The 22,504-nt window shown below is 41.7% G+C and overlaps 1 protein-coding gene and 1 long non-coding RNA gene across 2 annotated transcripts in view; one reads left to right on the forward strand and one right to left on the reverse strand.

The window, feature by feature from the left end:
- LOC115583564 (carbohydrate sulfotransferase 11-like) lies at nt 1–21,237 on the reverse strand. Its single transcript, XM_030420536.1, has 3 exons — nt 21,107–21,237; nt 9,939–10,018; nt 1–1,521 (listed from the first exon to the last, which is right to left on the reverse strand). The coding sequence occupies exons 1-3, from the start codon at nt 21,198–21,200 to the stop codon at nt 676–678; spliced, it is 1,020 nt and encodes a 339-aa protein (XP_030276396.1). The 5' UTR covers nt 21,201–21,237; the 3' UTR covers nt 1–675.
- Nucleotides 20,562–22,504, forward strand: part of LOC115583567 (uncharacterized) — a 10,372-nt gene continuing 8,429 nt past the window's right edge. Inside the window, exons 1-2 of the long non-coding RNA XR_003984389.1 lie at nt 20,562–20,756; nt 21,070–21,760. This is a non-coding gene — a long non-coding RNA (uncharacterized LOC115583567). The remainder of the gene's footprint in view (nt 20,757–21,069; nt 21,761–22,504) is intronic.

Below are 22,504 nucleotides of genomic sequence, written 5' to 3' on the forward strand. Positions count from 1 at the left end.
CACATTCTTGCTGAAATGCATTTATTTGAAAATGATGAGAGAAACTAGATCTATTTTGGTTTGTCTGACTTTGTGGAGTCAAAAATAACACAATAAATTAAGACAATGTCATAGTTACACAAAAATCTCTTCCTACAGCACAAAAAAAAACAAAAAAAACAGTCACAGTTACAAAAGTTGTCTGCAGGGGTGAAATAAAGGCCCGTGTTCAAAGGCACATACATTTGGAGACATTCGCCTGCTAAATGAGATTTTAATACTTTAATTGTGCTACGGCACCTTATAGAGATTACATTTGTTGTGCAAATTACACTTTAGAAACAGCAGACAACAACTGAAATGAAACCAAAAGTTGAATGGCATTTCACACATTGAAAGGCAGTGACTGAGATCCACTGGATCACTGCTGACAGTAAAATATCATAGAACCTTCTTTAGGCAACAACTTCTTGCAATGAAATGTCCTCTTCTACATGGGGTGCTCTGTGTGCACACAAGTTCTTCAGCCTGATGAACGGATCGTTCCATTTTTTAATTTTAGTTTTTTTTTCAACAGCATGTGCAGTGTGTGTATAAGGCCTTAAAAGAGAGACATCTCAAAAACAGACTGCACATTTAACAGAGTCCAGGCTCTACAAATTCAAGTTGAGTCCGTGGCTGAGTGACGTCCCAGCCTCATCTAAACTTGAGGTAGGCTGGTATAGAGTAGTTGAAGAGCAGGAAGTCCATTCGATAGAGGTTGTACAGCTTCTTCTGGTAGAAGGGGCTGATGTTTTGGAAGAACTCAGCCGCCATGTCCCCTGTAGTCCTGGTGCTCTTGGACGAGGTGGGGAAGCTGACCTGGTCCTCCACCCCGGCCAGCTGTAGCACGTAGCGGGAGTCCTGCTCCAGCGTCTCGTATTTACCCACCACATCGTAGTGGATGAGGCAGGGGTGGCACAACGAGTGCACCCGCTCCCAGTGCTCGTTGAAGGGCTCCTCTCGCTGGGTGGCAGGGTCCACAAGGTAATAAACAAACTCGTCAAAGGAGACATCGTTTCCTCTCTCCAGAGCCTCCGGCTGTGGGTCCGGTCTGTGCCGCCGCACTATTTTTGTGCCGTATCGTTTATGAAAAGCTGTGTTGTAACTTCTTGTGAATTTGTTGCGGTACGCAGAGACCAGCCGCTCAAAGGGCTCCCGTACGAAGATGAACTTCAGGTAGGAACGCAGGCGCTGGTTAATCTGGGAGGTGGAGTACTCCGATAGAGTGCGGAGGTTGCCTGCGACATGGGCCTCGTTGGCGGGGATCGCCAGTGGGTCTCTGAGGGATCCGGTGACACCAGTCAGAACCATGAGCACCCGCTTCCAGTTGGTGCAGGCCACTTTGGGCACGTAGCAGTACAGCAAGCCGTGCTGGTCGTCCACGATGACGTGTTTAAGGTCCTCGGGGATGAGGACTCTGCGTTTGCGGGTGTAGGAGCGGCAGGCGTCTTCTAACACCTCCCGTCTGCCCTGATGGATTGCCTGGACTGGTGACTCAACCTACAAGGAACAGGAGAATAGAAGAATAATTAAGCTAGAGGAGCTATTTTTCAGTTATAAACAGTTTTTTTCACATAGTTTTGGCCACGATTCATATGGTTATAGTAACACTGTATTCTCAAAGTTAATTCAAAGTCAGATTAACCAAAGACAACCAGCAGTCTGCGACAATCAGATCAGTTTTAAAGAAACCCCTAGGTAGGGGTGTCAGTTTCGGTTAATTTTACTTTTGATAGTCCGAAACTCATTTACCACTCACTAACTGATTAAGAAAAAATGCAAATCATCAATACGAGAGGCATAACGTCCCAGGAGATGCTCACGTCCAAGTTAGCCGCCACAATGTTTTGGGCATAATCATGGATGCAGGCCGACCATCGTCTTTGAGCGTTGAAGACCCATCTCTCCACCGCACAGGTCAGATTTCAGCAAGGTTGTCTAATGTGCCTCACCAAGATGCTCTGAGTGAGGAGCACACTGGACTACATCTCCCAGTCAGCACTGAGGAAGTGACAGGTAAGTAAGTTGTGACTTAGCCCAGGTCAGCCAAGAGTATTTGTAAGAGAAAACAACGACAAATGTTAAAATTGTCATCCGAAACTGTAAAATCTTCAGCAGTCTTAAGATCCAATCGACACTGGCTCAAATAACATCAAGACTTTTTCACATAAGCCGTATAAATAAGTCAGTGGAAATCCCCTTAAAGCATGTGTGACAGGAGAAAAGCTCATGTCAATTTTCATTCAGCCCTCAGAGACCATACTGAGACAAACCATCAGAATGTATAACATAGAGGTTAGCCAAGTGGGGCAGACATCCTGCCTTTTCTGTATAGAGCCAAGTTCTCTTCTTATGAGAAAGTATATTTACAGACACTTCTCCCCTGGAGGTCTTAATCATGGTAAATCCCTTGCCATCTGCACACCGCCTTAATAAAATCACAGGTCAGCCAGTTCAGCTTGGCCTCCTCATGGCACAAACGCCGTATTTACTTCTTTCATTTACTCAGCCCCGCTCACCAATGCAGCGGTCGGAGCCTTGAGCCTCTCAGTTTGACTTGGTGCCTGACACTATGTGTGGCTCTCTGTGTTTACTGGCAGACACTGGAACATCAGGGATACACCGGACTTGCCAAAAACGTTTGAGCCAACACTGACCCTTCTCTCAGCAGGAGTTTGTCAACTTTGTGTATACTCTGTACTTCAATACCTTCCTGTATATCAAATGCACAACTTACAAGCCACCAGAGGGAAAACATACCAGTCAAAGAGAATATCAAAATCTTCTGTTCGTGTCGGGTAGATACCACATATACTCATGTCAAATGTTGTGAAAAGCAGCACTTACATTTAAGCCTTAGATCAACTCGGTAACAAATCAATACGTCCGACATTTCACCAAACGCAGGGCATCGATATCCAATGCTCCTCAAATTATTTCATATCAAGGACCTCTAAACTGACCAAAATTAGACCTCCCACATTTGACAAGATTTTGTCAAGGGTCCAAAAAAAGTCATACATTCTGTCATGTGATACTTAAAGATGGAATTACAGAGAAAATAAATCATCCCCCTTTTTGGTGAAGACACCCTGGAACCCACTCAAGGAAACCTGAAACAAAATCTATGCAGGATCCTTTGAAAGGAGTGTGAAGACGGAAAAGACAAAAACTCATGGAGAGACTTTTATCCTTTGATTTGGAATTGAAATAAAGAACACACATTTGTAGGTGTTTTGTGCTGCAAAATGTACCACTTGTCATTCATGAGCAAGGATTCTCCTTTTTCAAGCCCTTCTTAGGGTTATATGCTCTCTCTTATAGATGTTTTTATGTTAAAGGGATATTTTGGTGTAAGTTTAATCCATGGTCTAAATCACCGTGAAACTGTGCTAGACTCCCAATAAAAACAATTTTGAAAGAAAGAAACTGTGTCAGACTCCCTCTCGAGAGATCAAGTTAGCAGACCGCTAATTTACGGAGTTTTATCAACCTCAAAAATGACCACACGACAACAATACACTGGAGTAAATGGATCCAAATATAAACCGCCACCGAAAAAAAAGCAAATAATGCTCAGAACAGCACCAAACTTCAGCAAGAGTACTAATAGGGTCTCAGCACATAGTCTGGGGCATCTAACCTCCGCTAGCTTAGCTGGATTTCTTTTGGGAAGCTAAAAACAGATTTCAACTCTCCTCCATCAACTTCCGGGTCGGGGAAGTCCCGACGCGACGATTACCGAGTGCGATTAGAAATGCTCAATTCTGTTCTTTTCCCTGTCCGCTCTCGATAATAACTGTTATAAACTGGCAGGTAAGACACACATGAACTTTGATTGCATTTCCATGGAGTCATAATCATACATTTTCATCCATGAGCTGCGGAACTCTACCGCACTCGGTAATCGACTCGTCGGGACTTCCCGTCAACAGGAAGCTACTGCAGAAGAGTGGTAAATTTAGTCAGCTTTTCAGTAGAAATCCAGCCAAGCTAGTGGAGTTTTAATGCCCCGGACTATGTGCTGAGACCCTATTTGTACTGTTGTTGAAGTTTGGTGCTGTTCTGAGCATTATTTGTGGCTTTTTGGTGGCGGTTTATATTTGGATCCATTTACTGCAGTGTATTGTTGTCGTGCGGTCGTTTCTGAGGTTGATAAAACTCCGTAAATTAGCGGTCTGCTAACTTGATCTCTCGAGAGGGAGTCTAACACAGTTTCACGGTGTGGTAGACCATGGATTAAACTTACACCGGAATGTCCCTTTAACCAATCAAATGATTACATGTAATGGGAAAGTAAGGTTTGTTGTGACAAAACCACAAGGAACTTTTACCCATTTTTGCAATTCCCTTTAACTCCATACGGAGCCTTTTAGCATCTTTCAGCTCATCATTTTGGTTGCACAGCCTTCTCATCAGGCTCATAGACCACAGTTAGCGACAAGCCAGTGAACATAGTGGAGCATTTGGCAGCCGAAGAGTCAGATATTTCCCTCAGGAGTTGGAGATTACAACCAAGGAGAGTGAATATTGGACTAATTTATTTTATGAAAGTATGCATATTTTCTCTCAATGGCTGGCTCTTTCTGGTCATTTGCATGTAGGCCAGATTGTCTGGGAGGACTAACATAGTTAAATATTTCATTTGAAGAATATTTTGGGTATTCAGACAAATCATCTCTCACATTTCCTTTATTATTATATAATCACGTGTACCAGTCAAATAAAACCCATTAACAACTGATCAAAATAGTTCAACTAAAGGTATAAATGTGTGGACATCCATAGAGCTGGATTTATTTTGGCAACTGTATGGGACGCTGGTCTGCAGGCCATTAGCCTCCATTATGGTCATTTTGCCTTTCACTTGATTACAGGCTGCACATTAGAATAAAAATGCACCAAGCAAGGCACAGAAGAACAAAAGCATTAACATACTGTGTTTTCATATGTAAATAAATACAACAATCTTGCATTAATCCAATTCACTGCCTGTTTCCATCCTGACAGCGTAGCAGCTTCCCCCCGCTGGAAAACTGTTTTAAGTGGAAAGGAACAAAAAAATATCGCAAGCAATTAAAAGGAAATCATGTCTGCCGGAGCTGCTTTGTTTTCTGGCGTGTACACCTTCCTTCTCCTCACAGGGAGATTTAACTGGAAACAGCTGTTAAAGGGCTGATTCAACTGCACTGTGTCTCCAAAAGCAGCTCAAACACATGGATGAATATCTGACAATATGGATGGATTTATACAGAGATAAAGCGGCTATCAAGCTCCTCACCCAGTGGTGTCTTTTAGAGAAAAAGCAAACATGGTCAAAAGCTCAACCAGAACAGTCATAATGTGCTGACAAGCTCTTGTTTTAAAAAGGCCTCTTGAGTCAAGTGTGTGTTCAATTTGAAATGTGATTTTGTTCCAAACCCAGCGGGGCTGAAAAGGCATTTTAAGTTACGCGAATACATCAGCACCCAGTGATGCAGCAACACTTGCAGAGAAACTACATAAAGTGAGATAATGATTTCCAAGTAGAGACACTCATGGCAACACTGCTAATAAGGGCTGTATGTGGTCATACGTCCGTGTAATTATGAGCTCCAAACATCTCATACTTTAAACTGTTCCCTTGAGCCTTAAGTGCTGTTTAGGAAGCAGGCTGCAGCTGGATGAAAATGTGATAATAAATAAATAGTCCTTTCATTTACTGCATTTCCTAATTGGTAGGATTAATGTCGAGTTCCGTATAGCAGCTATCCAGACATAAAACTCTACCCTATCAGAAGATCTTAAGCTACGAACCAAAACCATTTACCAGCTGCATAACATATGTTGCTGTAATTCAAAAGATAAGATGAAAACATGTAAGCGTTGCAGTGATACAGCGATGGTTCTATGTCTACTGTCTTTTAACATGTTAGCATGCTAACAATTACAGGTACAGTTGAGACTGATGGGTATGCCATTTTTTCAGGCATGTGGTCATAATCCAACATACTGGACACATTTAAATATTGACGTTATGGTGGAATCACCAACGTTATTACAAATCATCCTGAGGGGAACACTGAGATACAAGTCTTCACCGATTATCCAAACCATTTAATAGATGTTGAGAAATTTCACAAGAAACACTTGAGGAAAAGTCAGTGACTTGATCCTCGTGAGAACATGAATGTCTGTACAAAATTTCACGGCCGTCCATTCAGTAGATATTCCAGTCTGTGGTAGATTCAGTAGATATTCCAGTCAAACTGTCTGATCGACAGAGAGTCTGAAGTCCCCCACACTGTCTAAATGACACTTTCACTTTTTCTTGATTCTGCCTCATACTGTGTAATCTATACAAAGAGTTGTAATGCCTCTGATCATCATGTTTCTCTTGCTCTAATCAATTCCAGCTCTAAAGTTACCGATCTCTTGTCCGCGGTATAAAGCCATGAATCCTCCTCAATAAATGTCACTGGTGTAATTCAACAAAGATGGCTGACCTTTCATTCTGCGGGATAAATCAACATCAAAGCAGCTGTACCTGACATGAAAAACATCACGATGATAAAAACATCACAAGGGATCTGGCGTGACGTGCATTGTGTATCAGCCAGTTAGTTACTCAGAGTAGGAGAAGCTTTCCTTAAGGTTCAGCTGAGAGAGGTTTATAAAGGCTGGATCTAGACACATGGATTTAACTGAGAGTCATGCATTTATTTGTCCCACATAGCTCTGCATAACCCACAAACAGGAACCTGAACAGACATTTTATAGACCGGTGGCTCCATTACCGAGCAGCAATCATGTGCAACACCCGAAGCCTCATTATAGCCACACTGATGTCGGCTTACCACACTCAACTGTTAGCTTATTAGGGTTTGCAAAGCATGGAGTTTGCGCGCTGCACTTCTAAAGAAATGATGTCGATACTGAGCATTTCTCCAAACCACAAAGGTCTAGCTCATCCTATCTGCACCTAGTAATACCCAGCCAGGCCGCTTTTATGGCGAGGTTTGCACATTTCCGTATCTGAAACCTCTGCCTCGACTCCTTCCGCCTCATTAAAATGGAGGGTAATGGAACAGCGGCTAACGAGTTAATGGAATATTGAAAAATTGCACCCGAGCAACCCGACGGCCATGTGATCTCACTGTGAACAGCTTTCACTGGCCTGAACTAAAATCTACCAAAACACTATGCAAGCTGTTCACAGACATGATGTCATCACTCATTAAACAGAAAGGTGGCGGGCTCGCTCCAAAACTACAGCAGCAGCAAAAATACATGTAATAATTATGGTAATTATGTGTTTATTTGGTCCCCATGGGCAATTAAGCCTACAACTGCATTTAAAGATTAATTAGACGTATTAGAATTAAATTTATACAAATGGAAAATAGTGCATTGGAATACTTCTTCTTTTTTTTTTTTTTTATACTGTTGTACTTGTTGCCACACAGTTCACAATCTGTCTGCACCAATGTGCATCTCAGCCTCCACCTCCATGTCTGATGTTGTTTTATGTCCGTTTTTTAATTTTGAGATATGTACTGTAGCATATCAATCAATCGATCAACCAGTCAATCTTTTTAGTTTAACAAACATTATGCAAAAAAAGATGCTTTGAGTGAAATATAATCAATACATTTCTATTGAAGTTTACTTTTTCAGTGCACCACTGTCATTTAAGACAATTAAAGTGTATGTTAATCTGTAAGATTTCCTGCCTCCATTACAAATCTTTGTCACAAGTGCAACACTGCCAAAAGTGTGCGAACATTGGCTTATATAACGATATCAGCATTATTATTAACTTCCAAATATTGGTATCAGCATCAGCCCTAGACACTGCATATTGGTCAGGCTTAGGTACGTGGAATATGAGGCCCCTCCATGGGCGCGCAACTTGATCGTAACTGGTTGGTTGTATGAGTATGTGCACACAGTTTGATAAATCTGTTGAATTTTTTGGAGTGCAGGATTTCGGTCTTCTGTATGCCTAAAACTTTTGGTATGGATCCTACACCAAGATTTAAAAGATATTCTCATCAGGGTGAAAACAAAGCCTCCTCAGACACAGCAAAGAACTGAGTGTTTGTTCATCAGCTGACAGCGAAGATATTGACTGTACTTGTTCCATTTCTTCCCACAGTTGTGAGTCTTGATTTCATGCCAGTCTTGTGAGTTGATCACACTGTAGAAATGTTTGTCCTCCAGCAGACAGTGGGATGTTACAGACTTTAGTTGCTTAGGGAATTTTTAAACATTTAAACCATTTGCACAAGTCGTTTGATACGGACACCAGATAAGCTGGTAGACACCGACAGAGTTGACCATGTTGCAATGTAGGGGATGGACATATTGATGCAAACCAAATGAAAAGAGGGTGTATATTTCACTAACTTTAAAGTCACCTTTGAAATCACTGCTACAAGGGTTTACATTAGGTTTTGTGGCAGTTTGCAGCTTTAGTCAAACCCCCTGAGCAGTGAAGTCATTTTATGGTTTCAAAGCATGATGTTAGCTTCACAGTTTCTGACACTTCAGTAAACATGTGATGAAGATGATGTTTCATATTTAAAATATGATCTGAAAAAACAGATTAAAGCACATATGTCTGTCATCAGTATGTCATTATCAGTTAACACACAAATAAGAAAAACAAGTATTGTTTAGTTTATGACAGATGGTGATGTTTTTGAGCCAAATGAGCTCATTTGGAAGGCCAACATCAGTACTGACACAGTTAAGATTTACAATGTGATATATCTGGCATATATATATATGTCTGGCATATATACAGTAATATATATATATATATATATATATATATATATGTAATATATATATATGTAATATATATATGTAATATATATATAATATATATATATATATATATATATATATATATATATATATATATATATATATATATATATATACATACAGTATATATATCTATATATATATATTTATATCTATATCTATATATATATATACTGTATATATATCTATATATATAGATAGATAGATAGATAGATAGATAGATAGATAGATAGATAGATAGATAGATATATGGTATCGTGCAGCATGGAAACAGGAGGAATTCCATGCAGTTTTTTGTTACTTTGTTTTATGCTAGCACTGCCAACAGTCATTTCTTTTATGCTAACAATCTTTTATGACTATAATTCTTATTATGCCGGTACTTTCTTTGATGCCAACAACACTTTATTTTATGCTAACTTTACTTTCTTTGATGCCAACATTACTTTCTTTGATGCCAACATTACTTTCTTTTACTCTAACATTACCTTCATTTATGCCAACATTTAAATGGCACTTGTGTGACGATTAAGCCTGTACTCCCTGGTGATGTTTAGGGACCCTCACAATTCATTTCTCTCCACCTGTAATGCTAACTTTGTTAGTGTTTTTTTTGCCTCTGCTGCTCCCATATTCCAAATTCTGGCTTTAAGTCATATGTCTCATGTTTCCTTCATTGTTAGGATGGTAAACCTGCACATGATGTTTCAAATATTACTTCTACTGTTCCAGTATCACCTTACCTTTAATTGTTATTTACTTAACAGACAGCGCTTATATGAAATTACAACCTTATTTATTTAAATTCCCTCTGTACAGGGTCATACATTGCAGGAAAGTGCAAGGAAGACATAAGGAATCAGATCATAAATTATCCATCCAAAGCTGCTTGACTTTATTTATCAGTCAGAGCCCAATTTGAGTTTTGCATTATATAATATGTACATTTTTTGCCAAAATGTATGAGTAAGCCTGAATAAATACTTACGAATAAATATCTAATGCTTGCAATAATAAGTCAGGCTAGGGCTTTTTGTTAACGTTTACATTCTACAGACTGTTTGCATTATAGTTAGAGTGTGGAGAAATGTTTAGAGAGGACTGACCTGGTCACCATCATAAAGCGTCTGTAGAGGACTCCTTCTCGACTTCTGCCCACTGCTTCTATCATCGACTGACTCCGAGGCTGAGGAAACACAACACATCTGTCATGTAATCTGACTGAAGAGCCTCCAAGGCACAGATGTGCCAAGTCAAAGCAGCAATCTGACCAGTGCAAATTATTATTAACAAAAAAAAGGTAACAAACAATAATAAAAATGAGGTATAACCTACTCCTAAGCACAGACTGGCTGTTTTCAACATGAAACACAGCATTGTTTATGAAAAGTCTTCTAACAGTCATGCTTAACCACAATACATCAAATTCTTGAGTACCTAACACCCACTGTTATATTTAAAGATGGTTTTAAAAAAAACAAGCAGCTATTTATAACAAAATTGACAGGGTTATATGTTAACAATTTACATTTTCATTTTGCCTTGCCCTGCAGCAAAAATATAACCTGAACTCAATGAGCATACAGATGGACAATGAAGAAGCTGGTTACTCCGCTTTACTTTCCCGCTTTAATGTAGGTCATGATTGGAGTCCAACTGACAAGAATCCAACCTGACCACAGCTTTGTGAAGGAGAAAATGTTTTTGTATCCACCTATCAAAAAACAGAAGAAAGAGTAACACTAGGAATAAATCCTGTTGCATGGGAACAATCATGTTACTTTTATTGGTTTGTTATTGCCATGGTTTGATTTGCTCCAGTGCTATTGTATGCTAGATAAAATGCTTTGGCAGTTTATACAATACAACTTTCTATACAAAAAGCGACTATTGTCAGACTTTGTGGGTGAAAGAGAAGCCGAAAGAGAAGACAAATGACCCAGATAAGATCTGGGCATGTTGAGAGGCATTGCTGGGTACAAGCTTGGGCTCTTAGAGAGATGAGCTTTCATCTCAGCATCAGATTACACAGCTTCACAGGGTCAAAGCCACAGCACACAGTTCCAATACCTGAACCTACAATTTCATTTGGGCAAACATATAAGACGCCTCTACAAGGCAACGTGGCACTGCAGTGCTGTCCTCGACTGCAGCTGAATCTCCAACTCAAACCTACTAAAGTTAGGTTCACCTTAAATGTGGTTTTACACATAATGTCACGTGAAGGTTTTAACTTACTTTTCATGTCACGCAGGTTTGTAACTGACCACTGGAAAAAATAATCAGTGGTGAGATTCTTACTGGGTTCACTACTGTCACACAACGGAACAACTGGAGAGTTCTGTGCTTAATTTCACAGCAAAGAAATAATTTGCCATTTGGGGAAACATATTGGGGGAAAATATTGGGGAAATTTGCTTTCTTATCTAGAGATGGCTGATACACTCAGCCAGACAGTGGTTAGCTTAGGTTAGCATAAAGACTGGAAACAGGGAAAACAAAAAACTGGAAACAGCTTATTAACAATCAAATCACATCTTGTTTGTTTGATCTGTACAAAAACACAAAAATGATTCTTTGTGGGCATATGGGGAGTTGTGTCACAGACTGTTTCCTGGCTAGGATCAGTGACTTTCTGCAGTATTTATGTGAAGCCCGACAATCTCCTGACTTTAGCTTTGTATTTAAGGGACATATATGAATGCGGTACCAATCTTATGATGTAACCTCCTCTGTTAGAGAGGGAATAAGCACATTTCTTGAGAAGTTGAACTATTCCTTTATACATTTCTTTATGCCGTTCAGTTACATATTCAGGTTATTGCTTATTTTTACTTGGTCTTTCTAACAGGAGTCCTTCAAACCTTGCCAATACACTGTGAATATCTCCACAGGAGCTCCATTTTTTTCTATTTTTAAAACAATTCCTCATCCTGTAAGGCATCACATTGTGGGCCTGCCAGAGACAGGTGTGTGATGTCAAATCAACACACACAGGAAGCGGTGTTGTTCAGAGATAGGCTTCCAGCAGATCCGTGCCACATATTGTAACCTTGTGGGTACCGCTGGTTTTCAAATCTACATACTGTATGTTATAAAAGAGTGGATGATGTGTTTTTGTAGGCTGGAAGTTGGCATTGCCTTGGTTCCCTCGGCAAAAAGCATAACAGATTGTTTTTTTTTAATTAGATTTATGATTGTTACAAAAGATAAGCTGAGTGGCAAACACAAGTATATCATACACTTTAAGTTCAGCAGGGTAATCTTTACTGATTAACACCACTTCAATGATTTTTGAAGTGTTAATGAAATCGCCCGAAGTAGAAAGCTAACGTTATGCTATAAACACACACCACAGCAGTCCCATGACTTCATCATCAACACCACTAAGTATCTTACTACGCCGTAGTATACACGCTTTACTAACAATTGATGGAGCTACAAGATATGAGTTAGAATAGTTTGCAACTAAAGACTGCCTGTGTGTTATTTCCTATGAAAACAGGCTTTAGATAACACTGGTACATCACATGGCAAACATTGCTGTTAACACAGTAACTAAACCTAACTAAACAAAATTAATTTAAAAAAATAATAATTTAAAAATTGAAGACATCTAAATATACTGGTGCTGATTAATTCAGCTTTAAAGTTCTATATATTTGGGGAATGTGCTTCTTTGCTTTGTTGCACCTAATGACAAGAACCGTACCATTCTCAAAACTGTTGATGAAGCTAAAGCCAGCAGACAGGTAACTAGCTAACATGTTTTCGTTTGCAGTCTTTATGCTCTGCTAAGCTAAGCTAACCGGCTGCTGCCTGCACTGCTGCTTCATATTGAACCCTAACCCTAAAACAATACCCGTTTCAAAGCTTGGTCACACCGGAGTAAACGTCTGTAAATATAGCCCCAATGCTGCAAGTCGGGAATCAGCGCGTCAAGTCAATGCTGAGTCAAGGAACAAGAGAAGTGTTTCAGCTGCTCACTTTAAAGATCTTATGGCTGTCATTCAAACTAATGGAAAAATCCCATTACCTTCAGTATGTTAATGCCCTTAAAGAACCTTATTAATGAATCAATCCATATCTTCTCTGCACTTCACTCCGTCATTAGCTCCAGAGTTGCTGAGACAGCATAACATTTGTCATCTGTAAGCGTCTGAATTTACAAGTGCGCAGGATGAGATGTGTGTGCCTTTTTCCACACTGGTGTGTGATCGGGCCAGTCATGGGTGCCAAGCAGCTTACGAACTGTAAACCCCACTGGCACACCGCTGGTGGAGGCAGCCAGTGAGACATGCACGGAACTGAATGTGTAGCTATGACCCAGATTTGACAGGTAACTGTGCATGCTGCATTTACAGTGTTAAAGGAACAGACCTGTGATTTGTAAACATTTCCCGCCAACTACAGATCAAATACTGTCGGAAGCTCAAAAACGACTGCCAACTGCTTTCCATTCATCACAACAACTTGGTGTTAAATTCAAGTAAACGGCAACAATCGAGATTTAGGACTCAGCGGCTAAACTGCAATCTACTTTATGCAGGAAACAACAAAAGTCACTGCACTGTCTGTGGAGAGGACTTATTCAAACAGGCTGTAGAGGTTTCAGAGGATCATTTTAACACTTTTTTTTCAACACTTTTAGTGAGACAAATAATTCATCGTCTTCACAGTCTCTCATTCGTACACAGCAGTCGGTGGTTGAACGTCCATATGACGTGCACTGTGTGTGCTGTAATCACAGGAGCATTTTCAGAGTATGTTCGGCGGCCATTATTACAGGTGACTGACCATGAGGAGGCTGCCCGGTTGTCAAAAGACTACTTGGTTGTGTAAAGACTGAATGTGTCTGAACACATAGATGCATACACTTCCTTATAGAATGCAGTTTCCAATCATTTTCAGATTTCTTGGCTGCATTTAGACTTCAATGTTTGACTGAACCGACCCAGAGCAAGTGAGTAATTGAGTAATTATGGCATTGTGTAAGCTTACCAAATTAAAGTGAAACCACAGTGTGCAGAATGTAAGAAATGACTACACAAGTATATTGATGTAATATGTTCAAGGCCTGGTCACACTTGACATTGGTACAGTGAAAGTTATTACATTTGTAATTACATCTGTGGGAAATATATTGTTCAACAAGTTGGGTTATACTAACCGGGCTTGTGGGCACTGGTGTAGCTGCCAAGCTGACCGCTATCGCTAACACTCATTAGTCACATAGATTCTTCTATGTACGGTTCTCTAAACTCCTCCCTGGCATGTTGTTCAGAAGTGTAAACCTTTTTGTTTGATAAAAAAGTTACTGAAAATTGGAAAGCTCTCTGAGCTAGCGAGTTTGCTAATGGTAAAGATGACCTCATTAAATTACTTACCTAGCATACATTTACACTCAGGGCATTTCGCAGACACTTTTGTCCAAAGTGACTTACGGTAATTCACACATACATTCATACACTGATGGCGGTAGCTGCCATGCAAAGTGCCGACCAGCACATTATGAGCAGTTTTGGGGTTCAGTATCTTGCCCAAGGACACTTTGACATGCAGACCAGGGGAATCAAACCAGCGAACAAGATGCCGGCTCAACCCCCAAGCCACAGCCGTCCGGGTAGTTAAGTTTTTCAAGACATATTTCTGTCTTATAACTGCCTGAAAACTACTGATTTATCAAGGAGCAGTTTATTTTAAGGATAGAGGAGGAGGTGACCAGTGTACTATTAGCCAACGGCATAAATCTGTGGGTCAATATGAAAAATATGCACTTACATGTATGTCCACAGTGTCAAACTATGTCTTACTGGGGGAATGAACGGACTCAGAGAGCTACAGTGAGCTGTGCATTCTGATACAGTACACTGATTTTATAACTGTTTTCTAAACTACCAGTGACTCAGGAACACATTTGCAGCACGACCACTCCCAGAGGCACCTTTCTTTTTTACCTCCCTTCAATGAACACCAGTCAGAAGAGGTAACGCCTGAAATAATTTAGAACTGACAAATACCTGGCGGACTGTGCGTTTTTCAGCAACAAGCTGAGATGGCACACTGACTGGGCTGAAAGAGTGCATTGTGTGTCATCACTCCCCCGCTAATGTGGCGGGCAACTCAGCAAGTGAGGAAATTTACCATCCACATTTTGTCAAGAAGTATTTCACACAGAGCCAGGTGGAAATGTCGAGGTATTAACTGTTCAAGCTGAGCAGCTGGATGTCGTGCAGTGCAAAGAAGGGGATACGTGCATTGCAAAGAAGTTGGAGGAGAAGAGGTGCGAAAGGCTGAGAAAAAGTGTCTCCAAGAGTGAAAAACACACTACAGAGTCAAACACTACTTCTCAAGCTATGGACTCAATCCTTATGCTATCCTAACTAAACACTGTCTCAGCTGTTCGCTCAAATTCCACCACTCAGGAGATTCACCAACCCCGCCTTAGTTTTATTCAAAGGAAGGAGTAGTTCTGTTGGTTTAACCCTGTCTAGACCCAACACTGTAGCATTCCTCCTGGCTCGTGTACGAGCGACGGCTTAGGAAACGCAGAATATAGAAAAAGGCTGATGTGTGTTCGTCCTGTCCAGGCCATAAACGGAGCTCTGTGTTTAGGTCCCATTGGGAAAACTAGGGCCCCCTCCCCCCTCCTAGGCCTCTCCTGCCAAAGAGCAGCTTTACTGAGAGACGCACTGTCCAAGGGAAAGCCTGATCCTTTTGGGCCATAAATGTGTGTGTAAAGGGTGTCAGTGCGAAAGCAGAGGCATGTGGGCGGTGTAGTGTCAGTTTAATGAGTCTTAGAAGAGTGTACGGAGATGTGGGACATGAGTCTTCCCGATTCAGTTCACAGGGCCTGATGTGCACCTTTTGCGTTGGCATATTGGCTGGTTTACTGGTTATCCATTTGCACGCACACCTGCATGTAGACAGCTGCAAAAATCTGCCATCTAACAGGGCGATGAGGAGAATCAAAATGTGCTCTGACATGTGCAGCTGTTGGAGCAGATGTCACAAGATTTCTCATTTGCTCTTCTGAATTCTCTCCGATGTTCAAATGTTTTACTGGAGAGTCGATTTCCTGCCACAATCTGCTACACTTACGGGTCAGTCACAAGCCAATTATTTGTTTAGGAGCACGGTCATTTGTATTTGGGACTTCCCTTTTTTGTTCAAGAGAAACAATTAGTGTTGCATAATCTGAAAAAAGACTATGGCAGTCACAGGATGCACTTAACGAACCAAGATGCTCTGAGCTAAATGCTAACATCACAGGAAAACCTCCTCTTGTTCTGAGTTGGAACTCTTCCAGCATCATTCATAGATGGTTACCCCCCACTGCCAACCTTATTCATTATAACCATCATTACTTAAATATCTTCTGTTATGTGTTGGCAGGGTTTTGTTAGCAAAAACAAATACAAACAAACAGTATACAGTAAGTTTTTGCTTAAGCATATGATTGGGAAGTAAATGTTGATTGCACAAGGTAATTGCTAAGTAATAATACCTCGGTCGCAATTTAGATTGGTTACCCTTCAACCACGCTCTTATTTCTTACTATGCTATTTTGTCTGCCAACAGGAATGAAATCTCCTGGGAAATCTATGACCAACTGGCGATTCAGTCAGGCTGGCAGCCTGGCACCATTTCTATCTGCTTTCATGTCTCTGATGTAGACTGAATGAGTGAATAACGCCCTGTTGTCCTGTGCTATTGGTAGTTATGACTCATGAGGAAAACAGAAACGAGCCAGTTCGCAAAAGTGGTGCCAACAGTAACACCACTTTGAAGCGCTGGGAACGGAAAAGTTGTCTTTTTCTACTTTTAATAAACTTATGGTATTAATACTGAGTTTCACTCTGATGTAAATGCCAAGCAATGGTGGCTTTTACAGCCATTTTGCCAGCAGAGACTTGTGTTACATATAAAGATAGAGAATTGTTGCTGTTAAAGATTGCTGATACTTCCAACTTGCAATAACAACGAGGAGAATGACATAAACAGTTTTTCAGACCTTACATCTTGTTATTACACTCTGAACAATATGATATGATTGCAGCAATCACATGCTATTGTTCGCATTCTTACTTTTGCTAAATGACACGAAACACAAAGAACTTCTGAGGCGACAAAATGGAGAACAATTTCCAGGTATTTGGTTATTAACCAAAGTACCGAACAAACTACAATGTGACACTAGTCAGAGGACCACCGTGGGTATTACAGTTTATACAGAGGGGAAATATATTTGATAGTTTTCAGATTTTTCACCCTAAATGTACCTTTCTTAAGAGTTTGAAGGCAGCATAAACTACGCTAGTCAACATCTTAAACTTCAGTCACACCACTATCATTAGGATGCAACCTCAGGGAACCAAACTTTCTGCCAATGCATCAAGTAGACACTGAGATGTTGGCTGGACAACTGAATACATATAGCTCTATACCTTGACACCATGATGATGCTAGAAGAAAAAAATTGGATCACCAAAGTCAACAAAAGTCAGATTCAACCCCTGGGCACCTTGGCTGTCTGTACCAAATTTTATGGCAATCCATCCAACATTTTCCGAGATATTTCAGTTGGAACAAAAGTTTTGGACTAGCTGACTGCTGACTTACATTAGCATGGCAACAGCCCAAAGAATTTAGTAAAACAATAGAATTCTCTTGAGTGGTCTTATTAGGCGATATTAAAAGTGAGAGAGCAAACCTGCAAATCAAATTACTTGAGGATTTCGGCTCTAAAAAGCAGATGGTCTTAATGGAGGGAAAAAACATGGCCCAGAGTAATTGCTGAATCATCAGCTCCTGCAGCTCTGTGTCGTGAATATGCAGCTGGCTGGAGGAGAACAGGTTGGAACAGCAGGGCCACCCTGACCTGTCACAAGATAACCCCCCGGATGGCAGAGGATCTGACAGCAAGACTGATTTCCTCTGGCAACTGCAGGATATCAAATGGAGATTGGTTCATGTACTGTTCCTTTGAGGATGTTCTGTTCTGCTTTAAAAGTGGATAAAGTCACATCAAAACTGATGGCATGTCCAAGTCATGTCCAACGAAGCCCTGGAACAACTATGTTTAATGTCCTGCAGGTGTTCCAATGACGCTGAAGTGCTGAACAGTTAATCTTTATGAGTCTCATGGCCTCAAGTCAAGCCCAGACAAGGATGGTATGAGATGGGGGAACCTCTCCAGTACAGAGATAACGACAGTAGCCCCAAGGCTCAAATCCTCTCAGATTCTGCTTGTAATTAAATTGCTAGAACGAGCTCCCTGATAACCATCAGCTCACATCTGTATGGGTAAATGTTACTTGTGGCATATAAATGGGTGTTCCTTGGTTTTACTTCCAGAGGGGTGTGCAGCAGAAGATCCTGTCTATAAAATTGCATTCCAGGCCGCGCTGCACCACACAGCCTTCTTCTGCATCGGCCCTTGCGTCTGTGCAAACGTCCTTCGTAGTAAAGAAACCTCACGCTGGAAAGAACCTCCCATCTTAACGAAGTGAGGTGGTTCATTCTTTAAAAATCAAGATGGATTGTCTTGAGTCAAGCTTACGTATAAAGCACGTTGATCTGTACTTTTTACTTTTTGAGGAAAAAAAAAACCCCATCTGTGGTTTAAAAAAAAAAAGAGGAAAAAACAGATGTCAAGACTGGTTAAAAATTGTCAGATCTTTCAGTGTGGGAGGCATCTCATGTTCTGTAAAACTACTATTTCCATCCTCTGTATCTATGACAGTGCAGCACACACAAGATATGCAGCAAACCTCAGTCTGCATCTCTGTAATTATCCTAAATTTAGATTAGCTCTGCGGATCCTGTGCGCAAAAAGAGTGTAATTCCAAAACAAGACAATTGTATAATGTACGACTCTGACTTGGCAGTGCATTCCTCTGTTGTGTGGCTGCACTCATGCAGCTTTCATAGTCTTTGAGCGAACTACATGACCTTTACCCCAGATGGAGCAAGAGAGGGGAGCTGAGGGTGTTCAAAATGCAAATAGCACCGACCGTGCATATATGAAACCAATTAAATTGATTTAAAGCTGACAGGCAGCTTTGATGCCTGAAACATGAGACACGCTGCATCTGCATTCAAGTTACACAATGGCAAAATATCAGAGGGCAGCTCTTAGATTACCTCAACAAGACTGGTTGTGCATTTCTTAAAAGGAACCAAAGCCATCTGCTAAATTCAATAAAGCACATGGACAGTGTACAGGCAGTGTATCAGGATGTGAAGTCAGCAGAAGACTAAAAAAAAAACAGTGGCGTCAAGTTTTAAACAGAAACGAACAGATGTTGCTGCGGCTGCCGCCGTTGTTGATCTTGGCGTGATAATAACCTCCTCATGTGTAGCCATGTTTTGTTGTGGTTGTACAAAATCTGAACCCCTCAAGGAAGACAATCTTTTTATAGGCAGTGGCGATCTGAGCCCTGATTTGCCCCTCGGTGAATACACTTTTTAATCCTCCAGGTGCATATAAAATATGCAGTAAAGTATTTGAACCATGCTTCTCACAGCACACCCACTTACATTTTTGTAATCCTTGGTAAAAAAAAAAAAAAAAAAAAGAAGGAAGGAAGGAAGGAAAGCAAAATATTAGGCCTGGACCAACCAGCATCACAGCTGGCAAAAAATGACACGATGAAAGCGGTGAGGGAGATCCAAAGCAGTAAAGTTCTGTGCCATAATATCAAAACAATGAGCTGAAAGACGCTGAAATCTCCAGTTAATCCAGTTAAATCAGGAAGCATGAAGCCTTTCACAAAGAACTAGTCAGCTGATCAACTGTTGACATAAGAACACTGATTATAGCTGACTTAAGGTGCAATATGTGAGAAAAAATCTTAGTAAAGACAAGACTTATAATATACATTTTCAAAGTTATGCCATCAATGTATGATGTTGCAATGTTTAGCAAAAAAAAAAACCAGCTAGCCGAGGCCCGTCCAGGTTCAAACGTCCTGTGCTAGCGTTGTGAACACCAACACTTCCCCAGTGCTCCAAGCTCCCAGCCCGGACCGCTAGCTGCATGGCTAGCCCAGCTAATTAGCTAATGGCAGCTACAGTTAGCAGGAGTTAGCGGTTGCTCTGGTGATACGTTGCCCCCTAATTGTTGCGAATATGAATTCAAAAAGTGTCCAGTTTTTACATGTTGCACCTTTTATTAGCTTTATTAATTAATTTTTTGGAGGATGACTTTATGGAATCTGTCTGATCTCCACAAGAGACCGGTCTTTCATGGATTCTTAACAACTCTGCCCCATGTCACATCACACACATCCAGAACTGACTGACCCCTCTCTTAAAAACCCTCGCTCCTCACAGTATGAGCCATATGAGCTTATTTGGTCCACGATATAGCTGGGCCTGTCTGAATGAGGCCATTGTATGTGGCAGAGAGGGACCTGGAATAGGTGGAAACAGATCTCAGCGAGGGCCAACCCCCGCTACCAGCCAGCTGCAACGTCTCCATGCCCTCCCTCTCCACGTAGCAGAGGAAACAACCACTAATCAGTTCTCTAATGAAATTGTTCCTGGGATCCCGGGATTCCCAAGATCTGCAGCTCTCTGGAAAACTCCTGACACAGAGTGGGAGCGTAGAGGGATGACTGGACAGGAGGGAGGGAGGGAGGGAGGGGGGACATACTGGCGTACTGTAACAGGTCAGTATGAAAAGAACGGTGAACACTTCTTACACCACTTTCTCCATTCAAACAGTGGAGGTCATGTGGATCAGATGATCACTGTGCTTTACTGTCCTGACAGTGATTGAGGCCAGTGGGCTTGATTCTAAAGAGGCGTTGACATAATGAGCAAACTCTATAACAATACAATGTGACTGTCTAGCCAGCTGCACAGTGCAAACTACTGAGATCAACAGGCCAGACTGTTGGACAGCAGAGACAGCACAAGTATGTTGTTAACGGATAAAGACACATTTTAAAATGTCCACCGTATGTTTTTAGATGAATGCATGAATCTCTGTGCAAATATATATTCGCTGTGAAAGAAAAATATGCCAAGGGATGTTTCAAGTTTTTAGATCTTATGACATTTGTCGCAATTTAACTACAATCTGAGTTTAGCTGGGATCTGACTAACATGTGGATGTATTTTCACATCCTGAGACAGATCTTAGAAATGTAAAAATACATTTTGATTTTGTGTATTTTGGTGCCTATGGATGGAAAAACTTAGAATTAAAGATTTTTTTTTTCCATTTAGCTTCGGTTGTGAAGGTGACAGAAGACTTTCTGCTCACCTGGCTTCAGGCTGCTGTTGAAGTAGAGGATGACCATAATGAAACATCCCAGGCTCAAGGCAAAAACCATCCGAGTGACTTTAGGCTTCCTCATCCTCAGTCTTTGGAGACGACCGAGCAGCCGGGCCGAGTCCTGGGTCCGGGGTTCATGCGAAGTGGACGCTGTTCTCGTCGTGCCGCCGCCGGTGTCTACTTTATCACCGACAGGAGCATCGATCCGGCTCGCTGACCCCTGCGGCTCCTTATCTTCCTGTACATCCTCGGCGGTCCAGTGTGGAAGCCGCAGCGGAGATGAAGGGAAGGACAGAAAGAAACGAGCCAGGCTGAACACTTGTCTGCTCCGCCGTGTCTGTCTCACGGTGACCGCTGGTTCTCAGCGCCGCTGCCGCTTCACACAAACTGGAACAGGCTGCCTCGCTGTCGGCGCAGCCCGAGCGGAGGCCACCGGTCTGTTTGTGTAAGGGGGTGTTGTTTAACTCGTTAACCCCTTTCTGCCCGAACACAACGTCTGCAGCCCCGCGACCACTCAGAGTCAAGCTCCAGCTCTTATGACAGACAGCTTCCGCCTGGACCTTCCAAAGTAAAGTCCTGTCCAGAAGTTCCGGGTGATGGAGTAGACCTCAAAATTAGTAAGGAATCTTTTCCCATATGAAGGTAAAATCAAAATGGTCTCTTAACAGAATGTCAATATATATTGTGAGTAAGCAGTGGTGGACAGTAACGGAGTAAATTTACTTGAGTACTGTACTTGAGTACATATCCAGAGGATTTGTACTTTACTTGAGTATTAGATTTCTTTGGTACTTATTACTCTTACTTGAATACATTTCCCAAACAAATATTTTTACTTTTACTTGAGTTAATTTCTAGGAAGGCTGAAAAGTACTCGTTACTTTCAGGTCTGCTCTTTTTTTTTTTTTTTTTTTTTCTAAAATACTATTGGACACAGGGTTCTCCCCAGAAATTCTTAGTATAGCGGCGCACCGTCTGTCCGGGGGGGGGGGGGTGAGCGACCGCTCGTCAACGTCAGTCCGGGGGGGGGGGCGAGCGCTCGTCAACGTCAGTCCGGGGGGGGAGACACGGACGTACGGACAGCCGGTCATCAACTCCGTCAGCCGGGGGACGGACGGACGCTCATCGCCGTCAGCCGGGAGCTCCTAGCCGTCAACCGGGGGACGGACGGACGCTCGACACTGTCACGCGCGGAGTATAGCGGCGCTGACCGAGCGGTAGAGCGGCGCAGCGCCGCTGTTCCACCGTCTGGGGAGAACCCTGGGACACAAGCTGTGTTTGTCAAAGAAGGAAACCTATCACAGTGCACGCTCTCCACTGGGATCTACATAAAGACGGAAATACGTCATCCCTCCCCATAAGGATACCACCAAAGTAGCCACGCTC

This window comes from Sparus aurata, chromosome 6 (assembly GCF_900880675.1).
Source record: "Sparus aurata chromosome 6, fSpaAur1.1, whole genome shotgun sequence".
NCBI lineage: Eukaryota > Metazoa > Chordata > Actinopteri > Spariformes > Sparidae > Sparus > Sparus aurata.